Genomic DNA, 17,048 nt, shown 5'->3' with positions numbered 1-17,048 from the left:
ATTTAACATAAATAATTATTTTTTTTTGTTTTGCTTTTTTAATTTATTGTTTAGCGTTATTTTTTCAAATTTTTACAAAATTTATTTGTTTTGCTGTTTTATTTTTATTTTTCTATATTTTGCTTTATTAACCTTTGAAAAATCATTATTAATTAATTAATTTTGTAAAAAACAAAAAGTGAACAACTTGAAAGAAACAATTTTACTCAAAAAACAAAAACGCATGTTGTCTGATAATAATAATAAACAATTATATTTCTAATTTTAAGAAGAGTATCAAAAAAACAAAACAAAAATTTGTGATATTTAAAAGGTACTAGTGCTACCGCTCTGCTTAGCTTTCTTCTTTTTACAAAATAATAATTTAAACAACAAGAAACAAAACCATATTAATCTAAAATGTAAACCTTTTTGCTACAATTACGAAAATACTAACCATAATAAAAACAAAAACAAACAAAATGAGAATGCCTCTTTTCACAATAACCAAAAAACAACAACATTTTTTTCAATCTTTTATTACTTGATTTCTGTAACTATTATTTGTTAAGATTTGCGTTCCTTTTCAAATTTTTGGTTTTATTTAAAAAAAGTCTCGTCCTTCGATGTTTTGTATTTTTAAAGAAAAAATATCATATTCGAAAAATTATCATAGATCTGGATTCCAAAAATATGTGATCTTTAAAATAGCATAGGTATTTTACCAAGCAGATTTTCATACTACCTAAAAATAGCTAATTCACGTTTTCGGAAAAAACAAATTTCATTTTCATGGTTCTTGAACAGAGAAAATATTACAGAAAACTAGTTAAAGAATATCAGTCGGTATAGCCGACTGATAGGTATTTTACCAAGCAGATTTTCATACTACCTAAAAATAGCTAATTCACGTTTTCGGAAAAAACAGAAATTTCATTTTCATGGTTCTTGAACAGAGAAAATATTACAGAAAACTACTTAAAGAATATCAGTCGGTATAGCCGACATAATGATACCTTTATCCTTTTATTCAAATATATTTTGACATATTATATTAAATTTTGACCCACTGTGGGAGAGCTACCGATGTACTACTCCATTTCCTTAATCTGATATAATTCTTGGAGGTGCCAACTTTGGATAATGTGTATATACTTTTTTATACTTTGTATATACTTTTTTGGGAAGTCACCAGAAAGACATATCCCATATACAGTTTTTTTTAATCGCTGATTTGTTTCGCATGTATAAGGGTTATAATTATTTACAATGTTAAAAAGTAGAAAAGTGGAGAAAAAGATACCAGCGTGAGTGGGCCCATAAATTTCATATTCAGATTAGATCTTTTGTTGGTAAAGATATTGTAATATACAAGATTTGAACAAAATTGCTGATATATTTCGCATGTTATGGAGTTATAATTATTCAATATTCACTTATTTCACAATTTGTAATTATTATTATTGTGCAAAATGTTGACCCGTCGTGGAGGAGGTATATCCCATCTTTTTTAAATTTTGACTTTTGTGGAGGAGGTACCAGAAGGTGTGAGCCAGTATATCCCATTTGCACATCATATCTTGTAATGGTTAAAATATTTAAAAATTTAAAGAAAATCTGATGCATATTTCGCATTTAATGAGCGTTTTAGATATTCCAAATTTTGAACCTTTGTGGCTAAGGTATTCAAAGGAGTGGTACGATATATCCCATCTTCGCATCAGATCTTGTTTTGGTAGAAATATGGGTATGTGCAAAGTTTGAAAATAATCGGATGCTTATTTCGCATTTTATGAGCATTTAGTTTTTCAAAATTTTGACCTTTTGTGGGGGAGGTACCAGAAGGTGTGGTCCGCTATACTCCCGTTTTTTTAATGGCAAAAATATTGGTATGTGTGAAATTTGAAGAGAATCTGCATTATATTTCAGGTCCAAACGACCTAAAGCTTTTTTATTTTAAAGAGCCATGGGAATGTAAAAATATGTTTCGATGCGGCAGATTTTAGCCATATGGAATGATACACAAAAAGCCTTCCTTTTAATCTCAGAGAGAGAGGGAGAGAGAGTAGAAGGAAAGAAAACAAGTCAGAAAATTTCAGTCTGTGTTCCGAAATTATGTATTCTCAGCATTTGACAATTTAGGGATGTCTTTTGACTAAATCTAATGTTAGTAGAAATATTGCAGTGTGGAAACTCCATGGTGGAAGAGATACCACAAGGAGTAGACAGCCACAACTTCATTCGATATCTGACGGTATTATATTGAGACATTCGAAATTTGAATATATTCACATTTCACGATTTTATTGGCATTCAAATTGTTATCCTTTTTGGATGGTGGTATTAGAAGCAGTGGACAATATTTTCCCTTTCCGATGCTGACCAAAGCTGTGGACTAAGTTTAAACTATGTTGCGAACTCTCATCGTTTTGAATGAGATATATGTACAATTTTTTTGAAGGGTTGAAGCTTTGTGTGTGTGTTTTTTTTTTTTTTGGACAACTTTATCCATTTTCACACCTGACCCCAAACTTATCTATGTACAACAATTTTTCAAGTAGTCCTTTCACTCAAAACCGGCGGCCCAGATATATTCCAAAGTTTTTGAACGAGAGTTGCTATCCACTGTGAACCTAAACCATCAATTGCTGTTCATTCAAAATTTTAAGTTGTTCAGTTCTCATTTTTACAGCTTTGGATTGGTCTTCTACATATTTTTTTTAAGTATGAAATTATATCCAAATTTTTCTTAGTTGCTCACAATTCAAATCTTGTTTTTTTATTTATTTCAGTTGTCATTTTCAATTTTATGTCTGATTCAATTTTTACAACAAAAACCAAAACAACAACTACAACTCAAACAAAAATGGAAACAAGCAAAGCACAAGACAATTTTTTATATAAATATTTATTAATTATAAAATACCATTCAATTTAATAATATAAATAAAAAAAGAAGAAAACAAAACATGTAAAAATATAAAAAAAAAACAAATACAAATTTTAAATATTTTTTTAATGACTTGTAATATCTAAAACGTTTAATTAATGACAATTTTTTAAACTCATTATAATAACTTATTATAAAAATATTAGCAACAATAAAAGAAAACAAATATCCTTTAGCAATAATAGAAGAGAGAATTAGGGCCGGTGTCTGTATGGCGTAAGAAAAATGAAAGAAAGACGTCAATTCTATGTGTGTTTTTAATTTTTTTTAAATATATTTTATTCGAATCAAGATAGAAATTAAATAACATGCATAGAATTCATTGTCTTTTTAATTTTCTTCGACTTACGGAAACTCGTCCTAAATCTTCATGCGCAATGTTTATATCAAAAAAACAACAAAACAACTCCAAAATCTAACTTGTAAAAATATTTTTGGTAAATTAAATAAGAGTGCAATATGGATCCATGTTACATAGCTTGTCTAATTTTATTTATTTTTTTTTTTGGACACGAAGAACCGTGAAAGAAAGTTTTCTAAAAAACATATTTATTTTTTTTAATTTCTGCTAAAAATATGTTTTTAAAAAAAAAAAAAACTTCCTTGAAACTTCCCATATTATAAGCAAAAATATTGAAACTATTCTTTGAAATATTTAATTTTGTTATAACCTCTATTCTATAGTTCATAATTTGGTCCTGGCCAAGTAATTTGATTTTGTGTAAATTAAGGAACAAGAAGAAGATGAGATGACTTAGGAAATCGTTTCTGTTCTTCCTTTTTTATATTATTCATGTATGCAATACAGAAAACAACTGTCTAAAAAGTACAATTTTGATAATTTAAATAAGTTTTTCTCTAGCACTCTCCACTCTGTAAAAATTGTAATTTTATTTCGAAACATTTTAAAAATAATTCTTTTTGTTATGATTACTTTAAAGATGCCTTAAATTAAGGATCCCTACAAATCATTGGTATTCGAACCCCCCCATAAATTTCCTAAAACATATGGAATGTATGTATGTAGTTAACTATGCGTAGAAATCCATAAACCCAAAAGCAAAACACCAATATACAATTAGTATTAAAAAAAACAACTAACAAAAAGCTATGAAAAATAAGCCTACAAATAGTTATTTCTTTTATTTTTTTAACTAAACTAAAAAAGTAGATGCTAACTAAATGAATAAGATTTAATTTTTATAGCAAAGGCCTAAAAACAATAACAACTATGTAAAATATATTCAATCAAGAAGCAACACAACACACAATTTAGTTCCAAGCCAGAAGAAGAAACACAAACTCTTATACAAAATGTATTCTCTATTAAATGCAATAATCTACTATTTAAAATATCCTTTGTACAATATCGATTGTACATTACAAATTACTTTTAAATAATTTCCAATTTATAAATAAATAACAACAAATCAAGAGCAACAACATCCATGCAAAAAAACTAAACTACAACAGCAATTGAAAAGATTATAAAGTAAATCCAAGTAGCATGAAAAAAGAAACTAATAAAAAAAGAAATGAATAAACAAAATATTTTATCTGGTAATTTTAAATCTGTATAAAGGTACAAGGAAGGGACAAATCCCTAGACATTTTTGAATATCAATTTACATTATTGCAGCGTTACGCTAAGAATACTTTCACTGCTGTACGTTACGTCTGCGATAATTACACTACTCACGGTTGTCATGTCATTAGACAAAACACAGACACCTTGGCAACTCTGCAACAACCCCGAAGAGAAAATAGTATTTTTTTATTTAATTAAAAATGTGTGACGTGCTCGGTTAGATTGCTTAAATTGTTGATAAAAACCTCCGCGGAAGATCGTTAATTAGTGATAAGATAAATCTGTATGTTACCATAAGGGTAATATTACAAAAAACGTCGTGACAAAATCCACAAGCAATTGACCCACATATATATCCAAAACATACAAATTGAGGTTATGTTGATGGAAAATTAAGAAAGTATATTACTTTTCTTCTGTTGTTGAATATATACATAAATTAAAAACATAATGAAATTAATGCAAATTGCATTAATACTATGTTGTGCTGTAGCAACATATAATTTTGCTGTCGTTGCGGCCGCTTCGTCATTCGAAGATAATGACTTTGCAGAATTTGAAGATTTCGACAGTGATGATGATTTTGTAGAGGTTCCAGTTACCGTGGGAGGTGGAGCACCTGCCGCTTCGAAAGAAGTGCCAGTCAAAGAAAAGGAACCAGTGGTCAAAGCAGCACAAATCCAAGACGACGAGGAAGATGGCATTGTCGAGGATGAAGATGAATTCTTCAAAGACGACGAAGAGTTTGAAGGTTTCGATGCGGGTGAGATCAAAGAGGAAACTGGCAAGAAACCAGCCGAACCCAAATTGACCGTGGCCAAAATCCCCATGCATTTCAGGTGGGCTACATATACAAACAAATTTTAGTATTTTTCATATTCATTAATTTTGTTTACTTACCCTCAGAACCCATTGGGATTCCTATTGGATGGAAATGCTAATGCTGGCCGGTCTCATGGTCTATTTCACCAATTTCTTTGCTGGCAAAGCCAAAAATGCCAAGCTGGCTCAATTGTGGTTGACCACACACAAGGGTCTGCTGGATGACAATTTTGTTTTGGTTGGCGATGACGGCAAGGTGGAAAATGAGAATCCTGGTCTCATGAAAGAGAGTGAAAGTCTATACACTCTTTGGTGTTCGGGTCGCACCTGCTGTGAGGGCATGTTGGTCGAACTGAAAATGATAAAACGCCAAGATTTGGTGTCACTTATTGCTGGCCTGATGCGGCCCCAACAAGATCAAGTCCATATCAAAGTTGATTTAACACGCGGCGTAATGGATCCATTTGTATTCTGTGTTGGCACAAAGAAAACAATAACCAAGGCCTTTAAAGAATATGCCGATTTGGTAAGTTAAGATCGAAGTGGCTTTTATATAGCTAGGTTGTAATTTTCTTTTGTTCGTATTTATTGCAGAGCAAATATTGTACTCTAGTCAGTAAGCCAGAGACACGCTACAATGTGCCAGCTGGTTTTAGTGTATTATCGGAAATTCCCGAAGCCACATCTGCCATATTGGAGAACCGTATTATCACGGCTCTCAGTAGATACCAACAATATATAGATTATATTCATATCTCGGATCAGTACAGTGGTCCCGTACAAGTCGAAGATGCCAATAATTTGAAACAACCTGAAACTAAACCAGTACTTATGGCTGGATTTAACTTACCCAAAAATGGTGATATGGAGGCTGTTAAACCATTGTTGATACTCATATTTTATTTAATGGAACGTCTTAAGGGTTATCGTCTATCGAAGGAGGTATGTCAAAGAAAATAATTCACGTAACTTCAATATTATTTTTTTTTAATCTTATTAGGGTCAACAAAAAGCCGAAAAGAATCGTAGCCGTGTCGAAGAAGAATTCCTAAAAAGCACCCATGCTGCACGCGCCGAAGCCGCTGCCCAGCGCCGTGAAGACAAACGCAAGGCTGAAAAAGAACGTATTATGGCCGAGGATGATCCCGAAAAGCAACGCCGCTGGGAAGCCAAGGAACAAAAACGCCAGGCCAAAAAGAAGGCACCCAAAATGAAACGTTTGGCTGTCAAATCACTTTAATTGTGATTGATTTCTTCAAAAACGAAACGAACTTTTTCCCAAGCCAATTTTATTCATTTATCATAAAATTAATCGTATACAATTTGTCGGATTAGTTTCATTGTAGCTTTATTGGAAAAAATGGGCCGATATTTAAATATTTTAAAACGCATTAACTTATTTCATTAATAGGGGATGTCATACATTTTTTTGGCCAATTAATAAATGTGTATTTAATTTAGATGACTGACTGAATGTTTCTTTTTAACACTTGGCTGGAAAACAATTTTCATTGGACATATAGGCAATGTGATTCCGCAAAGTTTTAATTTGTTTTTGGGCCGCATCAAAGCTATAGGACAGATTGTTCAGCTGTCCCTGCATTTCACGTATAACACATTCACGGTCGCCCACCGAAAGACTGGCCGTAGCTCTACATTGAACCAGTTGTTTTTCTAGGCAATTGATGTGATCTTGCTGTTTTTGCTTTATCAACTCAAATCTTTCATTCATGCGAGCAATAATTTTGGCCGATTCAGCGCGTAAACAGCTTAAATCTTCTTGGGCCACATTTAGTTGTTCACAGAAGAGATCTCGTTGACGTTGAGTTTCTTCCAACAATTTTTTTGTTTTCTCCAAGTCGTGTTGACATTTTTGTAGCTGAGTTTTCAAATCCTCACCGCCAACGCTCGAGGGACTGGCTTTATTTTTATGTGTTTTCAATTCTTTGCACACAATAAGAAGTTTATTTTCCAGTTCCTCTTTTTCTTTGCATAATTTGGCAACTTTGATTTGTTCATTTTCCAAAAGTTTTGGCAACTTTACCAACTCATTTAATTTTTCTTGGAATTTACATCGTATATCTTTAATTTCTAAATTAATTTGTTTTTCTATTCGTTTATTGTTCATATTGAGTTTTTCTATCAATGCCCCTTGTTCTTCGACTTTTTGTTGGGCTTTCAAATACTTGTTGCGATAGTCTTCCAATTGTGTGGATTGCTCTTTCATGAGACACTTGAATTCAATTTGTTCTTCCTTCAAATCATTTATGCGATTTGTTAACAGCTGTATTTCGGAAGCATCGGCATTTTCCCCAGCAGAACCGCAGGAATTTTTAACTCTAAAAAAATGTTTGAAAACAAAATTGGTTTAGATTTTATAAAGAAGATGCCACAAAATGCAGATTTTGTCAATAATAAAGATTCCCACAAAACTAGCGTTTTAAAGAGATTTTGTCAAGGACCAACAAATCTCCCAAAGTGAATTTTTGAGGAATAAGGACCAAAACTTAGAATTGAATACAGATTGTTAAAAAGTTGTTCAAGAACCAACTGATTTTCCAGGAGCCAAAGATCAAACAATGTTTTTTTTTTAAGGCCCAAGAGACCTGAAAATTTAGGTTTATAAATAGATTTTCATAAGGATGAACCGAACCCCAAATGTGGATTTGTAAATCGATTTTTAGAGGGTAAAATTGGATTTTTTCAAGAATAATTGTAGATTTTTTTCCAAAAATTTCTCATGGACCATTAGAGCTACAAACGTGGAATTTTTGTAAATGAATTCTTTCAAGGACAAACATGAATTTTTTTAATAAATTTCTTAAGGACCATTCGAGCTACAAACGTGGATTTTTTAAATTGGATTTTTCTAAGGACAAGCAAGGACTTTTTTAAATAAATTTCACGGAGAAAATCGGCAGATTCTTTATCGGCTCAGGTGAATATTTCTTGATTTCAAAATCGGACTTTCTTTTTATACCATCCACCATAGTATGGAGGGTATATTAAGTTTTTTCATTCCGTTTGTAAAACACCTCGAAATATACATTTTAGATCCCACAAAATATATATTATTGATCAGCATAAAATTCTATGTCGATTTAGCGATGTCCGTCCGTCTATCTGTGGAAATCACTCTAGCTTCCGAACGAATTGAGTTTGAAATTGTTTGAAATGTATATTATGTCGGCAGGACTTTTGGTATTAGGCCATGTAGGTCCACTTTTTTTTTTGTATAACCCCCATATAACGGTACCTCCCGATATTCGGTACTTTGTTGAGTTTAGATACATTATTCACCGGAATTCTTTCAAATTTGATATTGGGTACTACAGCCTACGTCTTCGTATGGCCCCATATAACGGTACATCCCGATATTCGGTATTTTGATGATTTTAGCTACATTATTCGACAATTCTTTTTAAGTTTCGCATTTGAATATTGTAATGGCTTATGGCAAAAGTTACCTCCATGTCGTCGTATAGACCCTTATATAACAGCTACATTCGGTACTTTTAGCATTTTAACAGAATTTTTAACGGATTTTTATTGTTTTTGAGAATTGCCAAATTCCTTCCAAATGGTGGAGGGTATTCAAAGTTCGTTTAAAATACAAGAACAAGGAGCTACAAACGTGGATTTTTTTTTTAAATAAAATTTTCAAATGCCCTTGGAGCTACAAAAGTGGATTTTTTCAAGGACAACGACGAAGACCATTTGAATTAAAAACGTGGATATTCTAGAACCAATGTTTCAAAGACCATTTGGGATAAAAACTTTGATTTTTTTAAGTCGATTTTTTCAAGGACAAACGTGGATTTTTTCAGGGGCAAACGTGAATTTTTTTAAAATAAAATCTTCAAAGACCATCCAAACCTATATTTTTTAGGAGGATTTTTTCAAGGACAAACGTGGATTTTTTCATGGGAAAACGGGGATTTTTTTTCAAAAAAAAATCTTCAAAGACCATTGGAGGTACAAACCTGAGTTTTTTAAGTGGATTTTTTTCAAGAACAAACGTAGAGTTTTTAAGAGAACTTTTTCAAGGACAATCTTTGATTTTTTAAAAGGATTTTTTTCAGGTTAAACGTGGATTTTTTTAAAATAAAATTTTCAGTGACCATTAAAGCTGAAATAAGTTATTTTTCGAGGAGCAACAGCGTATATATTTACCTTTTGGTTAGATCCTTCAGCTCCTTTTCCTTTTTACTAAATTCTTGCAAAAGATAGGCATAGTTATCCTTGAGCTTATCAAAATTTTGACTTTTGGCAGATTGACATGGTGGTTTGGCGGTCGAGCAGCATTCCTTTTTCGAACCACTCTCCTTGCGATGGCTACAAATTTCCTGCTTTAGATCGTCTATCGTCTGCTGCATTGTGTGTAATTTTTGTTTCAACAACTCCACACTTGGGTCCTTTGCATTCGCTTTGGATTTACAAGATTTCTTTGGCTGCTTATTAGAACAACCATCGTAACTCTGTAATGTGGCCAAGATTTCGTTCATCAACTTCTGATCCTCCGATTCGCAACGATCGGCTTCATCTTGATAGGAACAAGATTTCTCGCTGGTGGTGGTATCACCGCCGGAAGCCCGCCAACGACGACAAACGGGCGGTTCTCTTTTATTGCTCGTGGAGTGTGAGCCATGCACCTGTATTGGATCACAGTGCATTGTTGGCATGGATAACATTGGTTCCTCATCGAATGTTGTGACCAATTCAATCTCCCTGTAATGACGACGAGAACCGAAATTTTGCAAATGCATTGCTTTGATGGTGAGATCCCGTAATTTATGTGTCTCTTTGTCCATGCATTCTTGAAGATTTCTCAAGTGCTGTTTTTGCTCCGAGGAAAGCGTGGCCGTGGTGGATTTACATTGCAATTTCCTTATTTCATTTTTGATATCTTCTATTGTGACATTTTGACAATGGATTTCCTTTTGCAATCTTTTGTATTCCTTGTAGTTTCGGGCTCTCTCGGGATCATCTGCAGATTCTCCCATTAATGGATCATCTGGCTCTGAGTCATCATCGGCTTCTCTTTCCAAGTCCTCTAATTGTTCTGCGGGAACAAAAGAATCTCCAGGGACGTCACCATCATCGGCTGGACTTTCCTCCATTGGAGCATCAATAAAAGTTTGATCTTCTTCGCTGGCCATTATTTTTTTTTTTTGGAAATTTTCACTTTAAATTACTTGAAATTTTGATTTGTTACTAAATTTTCATTTAACTTTATTTTTTTATAAAAAAATTTTGAGTCATAAAACTAAGCTTGTTGTGAAATTACAAAATTCTGAAAACAAGTAGATTCTGGTAGGGTAAGAAAATTTTTATTTTAAAATATTGGCCTTATGTTAAAAAAAACTTGAGTGAATTTTTATTAAACATTATTTTCTAACCTATAAATCTTCCCAACATTTATATACCAAAGGAAAATAGATATTTTACAAAAATAATATTTAATAAAAATCAGTCTCCTCACATCAATTTTACATTAATTCAAGAAGTCTCCTCGAGTATTCGATTCCTGGCCACTGCATCCCGGGAATTGCTACCGGTCATATTGTATATATGACGCCTGAGAATACGTATGTGCTTTTGGGATACCTCAAAATTGTGTACCAAATTATTCAGCTGAGTTTGTAGCTCCGCTATGAGGGCATCACGTTCCTTGACCAAACTGCTGGCCGAAGTTTGACTGCGATTCAATTTCAATTCCAGCTCATAGATGCGTCGTTGGAGATCACGTTTCTGTTTTTCACTCTGTTCTCGTTGTCGGGTAATGGAACGTTTATTGGAATTTTCCAGAATTTGCATTTGATCGCGTAATTTTAGTAATTCCTCATTCAGTTTACGTTTTTCATGTTTCAGGGCACTGTTGTAGTTGCGAAATATTTTCAAATCTCTTTCGGCCGCCTTGAGGCGAGTCATTGTTGCCAGTTTCCGTTTGGAGATATCTTCGATTTTCTTCTTCATTTGGCTGGCTTCGATTTGTATGGAACGTATGCGTTCATTGAGCAAACTATTGTCACGGGATATTCTTTCACTCTTAGTCTTCTCCTCTTTCATCAGTTGCGGTAGCTGGGAGAGCTCTCGTAGCTTACTTTCGATTTTATTTCGCAAATGTTCAAAGCCACGGGAAATTTCCGCCTCCAAATGGCGATTATTGGTATTGAGTTTTTCAATTTGAATTTGTTGAGTTTTCATGACGCGCTGGGCTCGCAGGCATCGGCTGTGATAGTCTTGAAGGCAATTTTGTTGTTGTTCAATTATGGAACGAAATTGTTGTTGTTCGGTTTGCAATGTATCAATGGTGTTTTGAAGCAGTTCAACAGGAGCCACAGTCATGTGGGATGGGGGTGTCAAGTAGTTTGTGTTTCTTGACGATATGGCAGAACTGTCTTCACCACTTTTCCTGCCAAGGTAATTTATTACTCCCCGATTTTCCTTATTTTCTCTTTGAGATCTCAAATCAGACTTTTTGTAATTCCCCGAATTCTCCTCAAAATTCCCACATGGTCTCAGATATCGTTCCTTTGGCACAACTTGCATAAAACTACTACCACGATGGAAGATCTGTGTCGATTTCCTCTGCAGAGAAATATCAGAATCTGTGGTATTCTCAGAATAGGTATCACCATCTTCAACAAAGCTGGCACTACTCTCCTCATGGTGCTGCTTCATAAAGCGATTGTGTTTCTCTTGCATTTCACACAAGTCATGATTGATTTTCTTGTATTTATTTTCCAATTCCTCGGTGGTATCCTTGTAATGCCTCAATTCCTCTTTGTACTTTACAAGTTCCGAACGTAATTTACAACTCATTCGGCGTCTTTTGTTCAAGCTGATGTCTTGTGAAATGGAAATATCTTCTTCCTCATCCTCATCACTTTCTCCAAGAAGTCCATTTAAAACTGGCGCCATGGAAGTTTTGGCTGGTACTTCCCCACTCCTCAGTCCGTCATTGTAAAATTCTGAAGACGGAACTTCGAAATGTTCATCAGCAGTGCAGGCTAAAGGTTTGTTGCCAGTGTTTTTTGGCAAATGATAGGTGCTGGCCATACGCTCATTATTAAAACGCAAAGAATAATCTCCTGCCGATCTACTGGTAATTACAAAACAATTGGATGATCTATCCGATTTAAGATTCAAATCTTGTGAAAATTCAAAATTTTGACTTTTAGACTCCATATGGTCCATGGAAAAGCAAATTTTAATAATAACAGACGAATTGAATTTGAGATTTGTTTCCTAAAAATTTGAAATGAACAACAAATTTTTTAAAAATTCACTTTTGAAAGACGAAAAATAAAGTGTTCGAAAGCAAGGAAACTTTGAATGAGACTTGGAGCGGTACATTAGGGAGGAGTACGAATTATATTGACACAAGTAAAAACCTAAAGACTAGATTACTCATGATGTAAGAGTCATATGTAAAGTGACGTTTGACACAATTATACGTCATTTTCATAGCATACTTTTAGACGCTACCCAGAATTTTTAATCACAAAGGAAAGTACTATAAGTTTTAACTAATGTATTGTAAATAGTTTATACTTTGGCTTTTCCAGAACTGCAAGAATTTAAAACTTCTTTAACCTATTTTCCCTTTAGGATATCGAAAAGAAATATTAGATTGTTGCAGGTTCTGGAAAAGAGCAAAACTAAACATTTTTGGTGAAATATTAAACATGAATATTGGAAATATTAAAAGGTAGCCTTACGCATGGCTATTACATAATATGTAATCGAGGCTCACCCACAAAGAATTATCAAAATACAGCTACTTTAATTGGAAACCAAAGTAACTAAAAGAAGGATGTAACCTTATATGGCGTTCAAAGCAAAAAACATAGACCCACAGTGTTTTTTATACCCTCCACCATAGTATGGAGGGTATACTATGGTTTGTAACCCCTCGAAATATACAATTTAGACCCCATAAAGTATTTGTATTCTTGATCAGCATAAAATTCTATGTCCATTTAGCGATGTTTGTCCGTCTGTGGAAATCACTCTAGCTTCCGAACGAATTGAAGTATATTGATAAAGTTTTACTCAAATGTATATTATGTTTGCCGGACTTTTGGTATTGAAAATGGGCCATGTAGGTACACGTTTTTTATTGCCCCCATATAATGGTACCTCCCTTTTTCGGTATTTTGGCGATTTAAGCGACATTATTCGGCGGAATTGTTTCAAACTTTGTATGTAAAGTTCGTAATGGATAATTTTCTGTCATAGTATGTAGTATGACAGAAAATTGTCTGTGCAGGTCCACGTCTTCGTATAGCCCCCATATAACGGTACCTCCCGATATTCTGTATTTTAATGATTTTAGCGACATTGTCCAACGGAATTGTTTCAAATTTGTTATTTGAAGTTCGTAATGAATACTACAGCTTATGACAGAAAATTGTCTTTGCAGGTCCACGTCTTCATATAGCCCCTATATAACAAACCCTCCTGATATTCGGTATTTTAATAATTTTAGCGACATTATCAAACGGAATTGTTAAAAATTGGTATTTGAAGTTCGTAATGGATGCTAGAGCCTATGACAGAAAACGGTCAGTGCAGATCCACGTATAGCCCCCATATAACGGTACCTCCCGATATTCGGTATTTTAATGATTTTAGCGACATTTTCCGATTTAAGCGACATTATTCGGCGGAATTGTTTCAAACTTTGTATGTAAAGTTCGTAATGGATAATTTTCTGTCATAGTATGTAGTATGACAGAAAATTGTCTGTGCAGGTCCACGTCTTCGTATAGCCCCCATATAACGGTACCTCCCGATATTCTGTATTTTAATGATTTTAGCGACATTGTCCAACGGAATTGTTTCAAATTTGTTATTTGAAGTTCGTAATGAATACTACAGCTTATGACAGAAAATTGTCTTTGCAGGTCCACGTCTTCATATAGCCCCTATATAACAAACCCTCCTGATATTCGGTATTTTAATAATTTTAGCGACATTATCAAACGGAATTGTTAAAAATTGGTATTTGAAGTTCGTAATGGATGCTAGAGCCTATGACAGAAAACGGTCAGTGCAGATCCACGTATAGCCCCCATATAACGGTACCTCCCGATATTCGGTATTTGAATAATTTTAGCGACATTATCCAATGGAATTGTAGAAAATTGGTATTTGAAGTTCGTAATGGATAGTACAGACTATGACAGAAAATTGTCTGTGCAGGTCCACGTCTTCGTATAGCCCCCATATAACGGTACCTCCCAATATTCGGTATTTTAATGATTTTAGCGACATTATTCACCCGAATTGTTTCAAATTTGGTATTTAAAGTTCGTAATGGATACTACAGCCTATGACAGAAAATTGTCTGTGCAGGTCCACGTCTTCGTGTAGCCCCCATATAATGGTACCTTCCTATTTTCGGTATATTGGTGATTAAAGCGATATTATTCACCGGAATTGTTTCAAATTTGGCATTTGAAGTTCGTAATGGATACTACATCCTATGACAGAAAAAAATCTGTGCAGGTTCACGTTTTGGTATAGCACCCACATAATGGTACATCCCGATATTCGGTATTTTGATGATTTTAGTTACATTATTCATCGATTTTTTTCAAGTTTCGCATTTAAATATTGTAAACGCTATGGACCTATGCAGGTCCACGTCGTTTTATAGACCATAATATAACAGCTATATTTGGTATTTTAAAGATTTTAACAGAATTTTTAACGGATTTTATTTTTTTAAAAATTGCTAAATTCCTTCCAAATTGTGGAGAGTATTCAAAGTAAACCCCGGCCCAACATGCTGCTTTTTTACTGTTTTTTTTTTTTTTTTTGATTTACAAGCGATGTTTGTTTGTAAGTCAATTCATGGCTAAATTATAGACCAAAGTGAAGAGTTTTTACGTGAGTGACCTGGTTAAAGCAGTGTTGTTGATAATAGCTATAAAATCAGATTTAGAATTTAGATTTTTTCTCTTGGAAGACTGCGTACGAGTACGATTTTGATCCGAAAATCAGAGTTTAATAGCCGGAGTAGTCCCTGGAACCGATCTAGAAAACCATTAAAAAGCTTATGAAAGTACCTATTAAACAAGTGGTCACATGACTGACATGACCTGACCATTTTTTACTAAGATTTTGTGCCATTGCGCCTTGAATAAAAAACAAGATCGTTTTACAATGCATTAAGTTTTAAAAATTCAATTAAAAATACATTCTCTGTTGTCATCTCTAAAAGCCTTTTCTCTCTTTTGCTCCCACTCTCCTTCATTCTCTTTTTCAACTATCTATCTCACACATAAAGATTCACACTCACGTTGAGTACCAAAACGATTATCATTTCCACCACACCCACCGTAGACGAATCGAACACAGGTATTATTTCGGCGAACATAAGTCCAAGATGCCATATAGTCCATGCACCAAACTCGGCTGGGTCCATTTGTCGCAGGCGGATAGGAACACCTGGCTATGGAAATAGATTAAATTTAGTATATAAATATCCATATGAAGCATAGATGAATCTCATTGAAATACTTTGAGCTTGGCAGCGAAAAATTAGCATCGCAATGACCATCAGTAGGAGTAATTTGCCCATGGTTTCCTTTTCGTGTTTCGTGTGGATCGGAAGAAGAATAAAGCGACACTGTACAAAATGTAAATGTAAAGTACCCAAAGTTAAATCTAGCCACCACTTGCCAATAATTTGACCACAACTATTATTAAGTGTCACATGTGTGGTCAAATATGACCTTGAAGTTGTAACAAAAAAGAAAAAAACGTTTGCGGAATTATTGCAAAATTAGATGGACGGACAAATTTCGAGCCTTTTGAACATAATATTTTAAAATAATTTAAAAATTTGATCCACATTTAATTCGCTTATCCACCAATTGCAATCCACGCCTTTGAAATGGTGTACGTACGTTGTCCGCATTATCCAAGTGGTATACATAAGTTATCCACCTTATCGAAATGGTTAAATACATTATCCACGTTTTTATATCATACACCACATACTGGTAAGAGTATTACCTCTTTGTGCATTTGTTGAAAGCGAGAAAGACCCATAGTTACTTTTGAGGATCTTCATAGAATTATTTTCTGTCTCTATTTATGCATGTTAATCCGTCCGTCCGTCTGTCCATATATTCTTGTGAACAAAATGCCGGTCGTATTGAGATGAAATTTTCCAAACAATATTTGTTTGGCCCAATGACGAACCCTATTAAAATTGGTGAGAATCAAATTCAAATTTAGATAGAGCTCCCAAATATATCTTCAGCCGATCTAGGGTTAATTATGTACTAAATGGTCAATATCAGTCCAAATTACCTGAATGTTTGCATAATCGACTATATTCAGTCTAGAAGGAAGTACATCAAATGTTGTGAAAATTGGTTCAGATATAGCTATAGCTCCCATATATATGTTTCATCCGATTTGGTGTTTAAGTCCCTCACATGCGTAATATGCACTCCAGAAGAATGATATTTGTTACCAGATATCAGATACAGCCCAGAAATACCTCTGCCAAATTTGATCAAGATCGGTTCAAATTTATATATAGCTCCCATATATATCTTCAGCCGATCTAGGGTTAATTGTGCACTAAATGGCCAATATCAGTGCAAACATTTGGTAAATCTGACTGAATTCAGTCGGGAGGCAAGTACATCAAATTTGGTGAAAATCGGTTTAGATATTGCTCTC

At 33.8% G+C, this 17,048-nt stretch overlaps 3 protein-coding genes across 3 annotated transcripts; 1 reads left to right on the top strand and 2 right to left on the bottom strand.

Moving 5' to 3' along the window:
* Nucleotides 1-4,658: 4,658 nt before the first annotated feature.
* Nucleotides 4,659-6,799, top strand: LOC101895712 (PAT complex subunit CCDC47). The gene is made up of 4 exons (XM_005179696.4): nucleotides 4,659-5,356; nucleotides 5,424-5,865; nucleotides 5,934-6,281; nucleotides 6,340-6,799. The coding sequence occupies exons 1-4, from the start codon at nucleotides 4,968-4,970 to the stop codon at nucleotides 6,577-6,579; spliced, it is 1,419 nt and encodes a 472-aa protein (XP_005179753.1). The 5' UTR covers nucleotides 4,659-4,967; the 3' UTR covers nucleotides 6,580-6,799.
* Nucleotides 6,671-10,581, bottom strand: LOC101895887 (227 kDa spindle- and centromere-associated protein). Its single transcript, XM_005179697.4, has 2 exons — nucleotides 9,513-10,581; nucleotides 6,671-7,678 (listed from the first exon to the last, which is right to left on the bottom strand). The coding sequence occupies exons 1-2, from the start codon at nucleotides 10,496-10,498 to the stop codon at nucleotides 6,823-6,825; spliced, it is 1,842 nt and encodes a 613-aa protein (XP_005179754.2). The 5' UTR covers nucleotides 10,499-10,581; the 3' UTR covers nucleotides 6,671-6,822.
* A 66-nt stretch (nucleotides 10,582-10,647) lies between these two features.
* On the bottom strand, nucleotides 10,648-12,644 carry LOC101898305 (uncharacterized). The gene has a single exon (XM_005179712.3). It carries the CDS (start codon nucleotides 12,537-12,539, stop codon nucleotides 10,839-10,841), a length of 1,701 nt encoding a protein of 566 aa, XP_005179769.2. The 5' UTR covers nucleotides 12,540-12,644; the 3' UTR covers nucleotides 10,648-10,838.
* Between the last annotated feature and the right edge of the window lie 4,404 nt (nucleotides 12,645-17,048).

The sequence above is a fragment of the Musca domestica genome, unplaced genomic scaffold, assembly GCF_030504385.1.
Source record: "Musca domestica strain aabys unplaced genomic scaffold, Musca_domestica.polishedcontigs.V.1.1 26, whole genome shotgun sequence".
NCBI classification, from domain to species: Eukaryota; Metazoa; Arthropoda; class Insecta; order Diptera; family Muscidae; genus Musca; species Musca domestica.
This window is presented reverse-complemented; position numbering and strand designations above follow the sequence as displayed.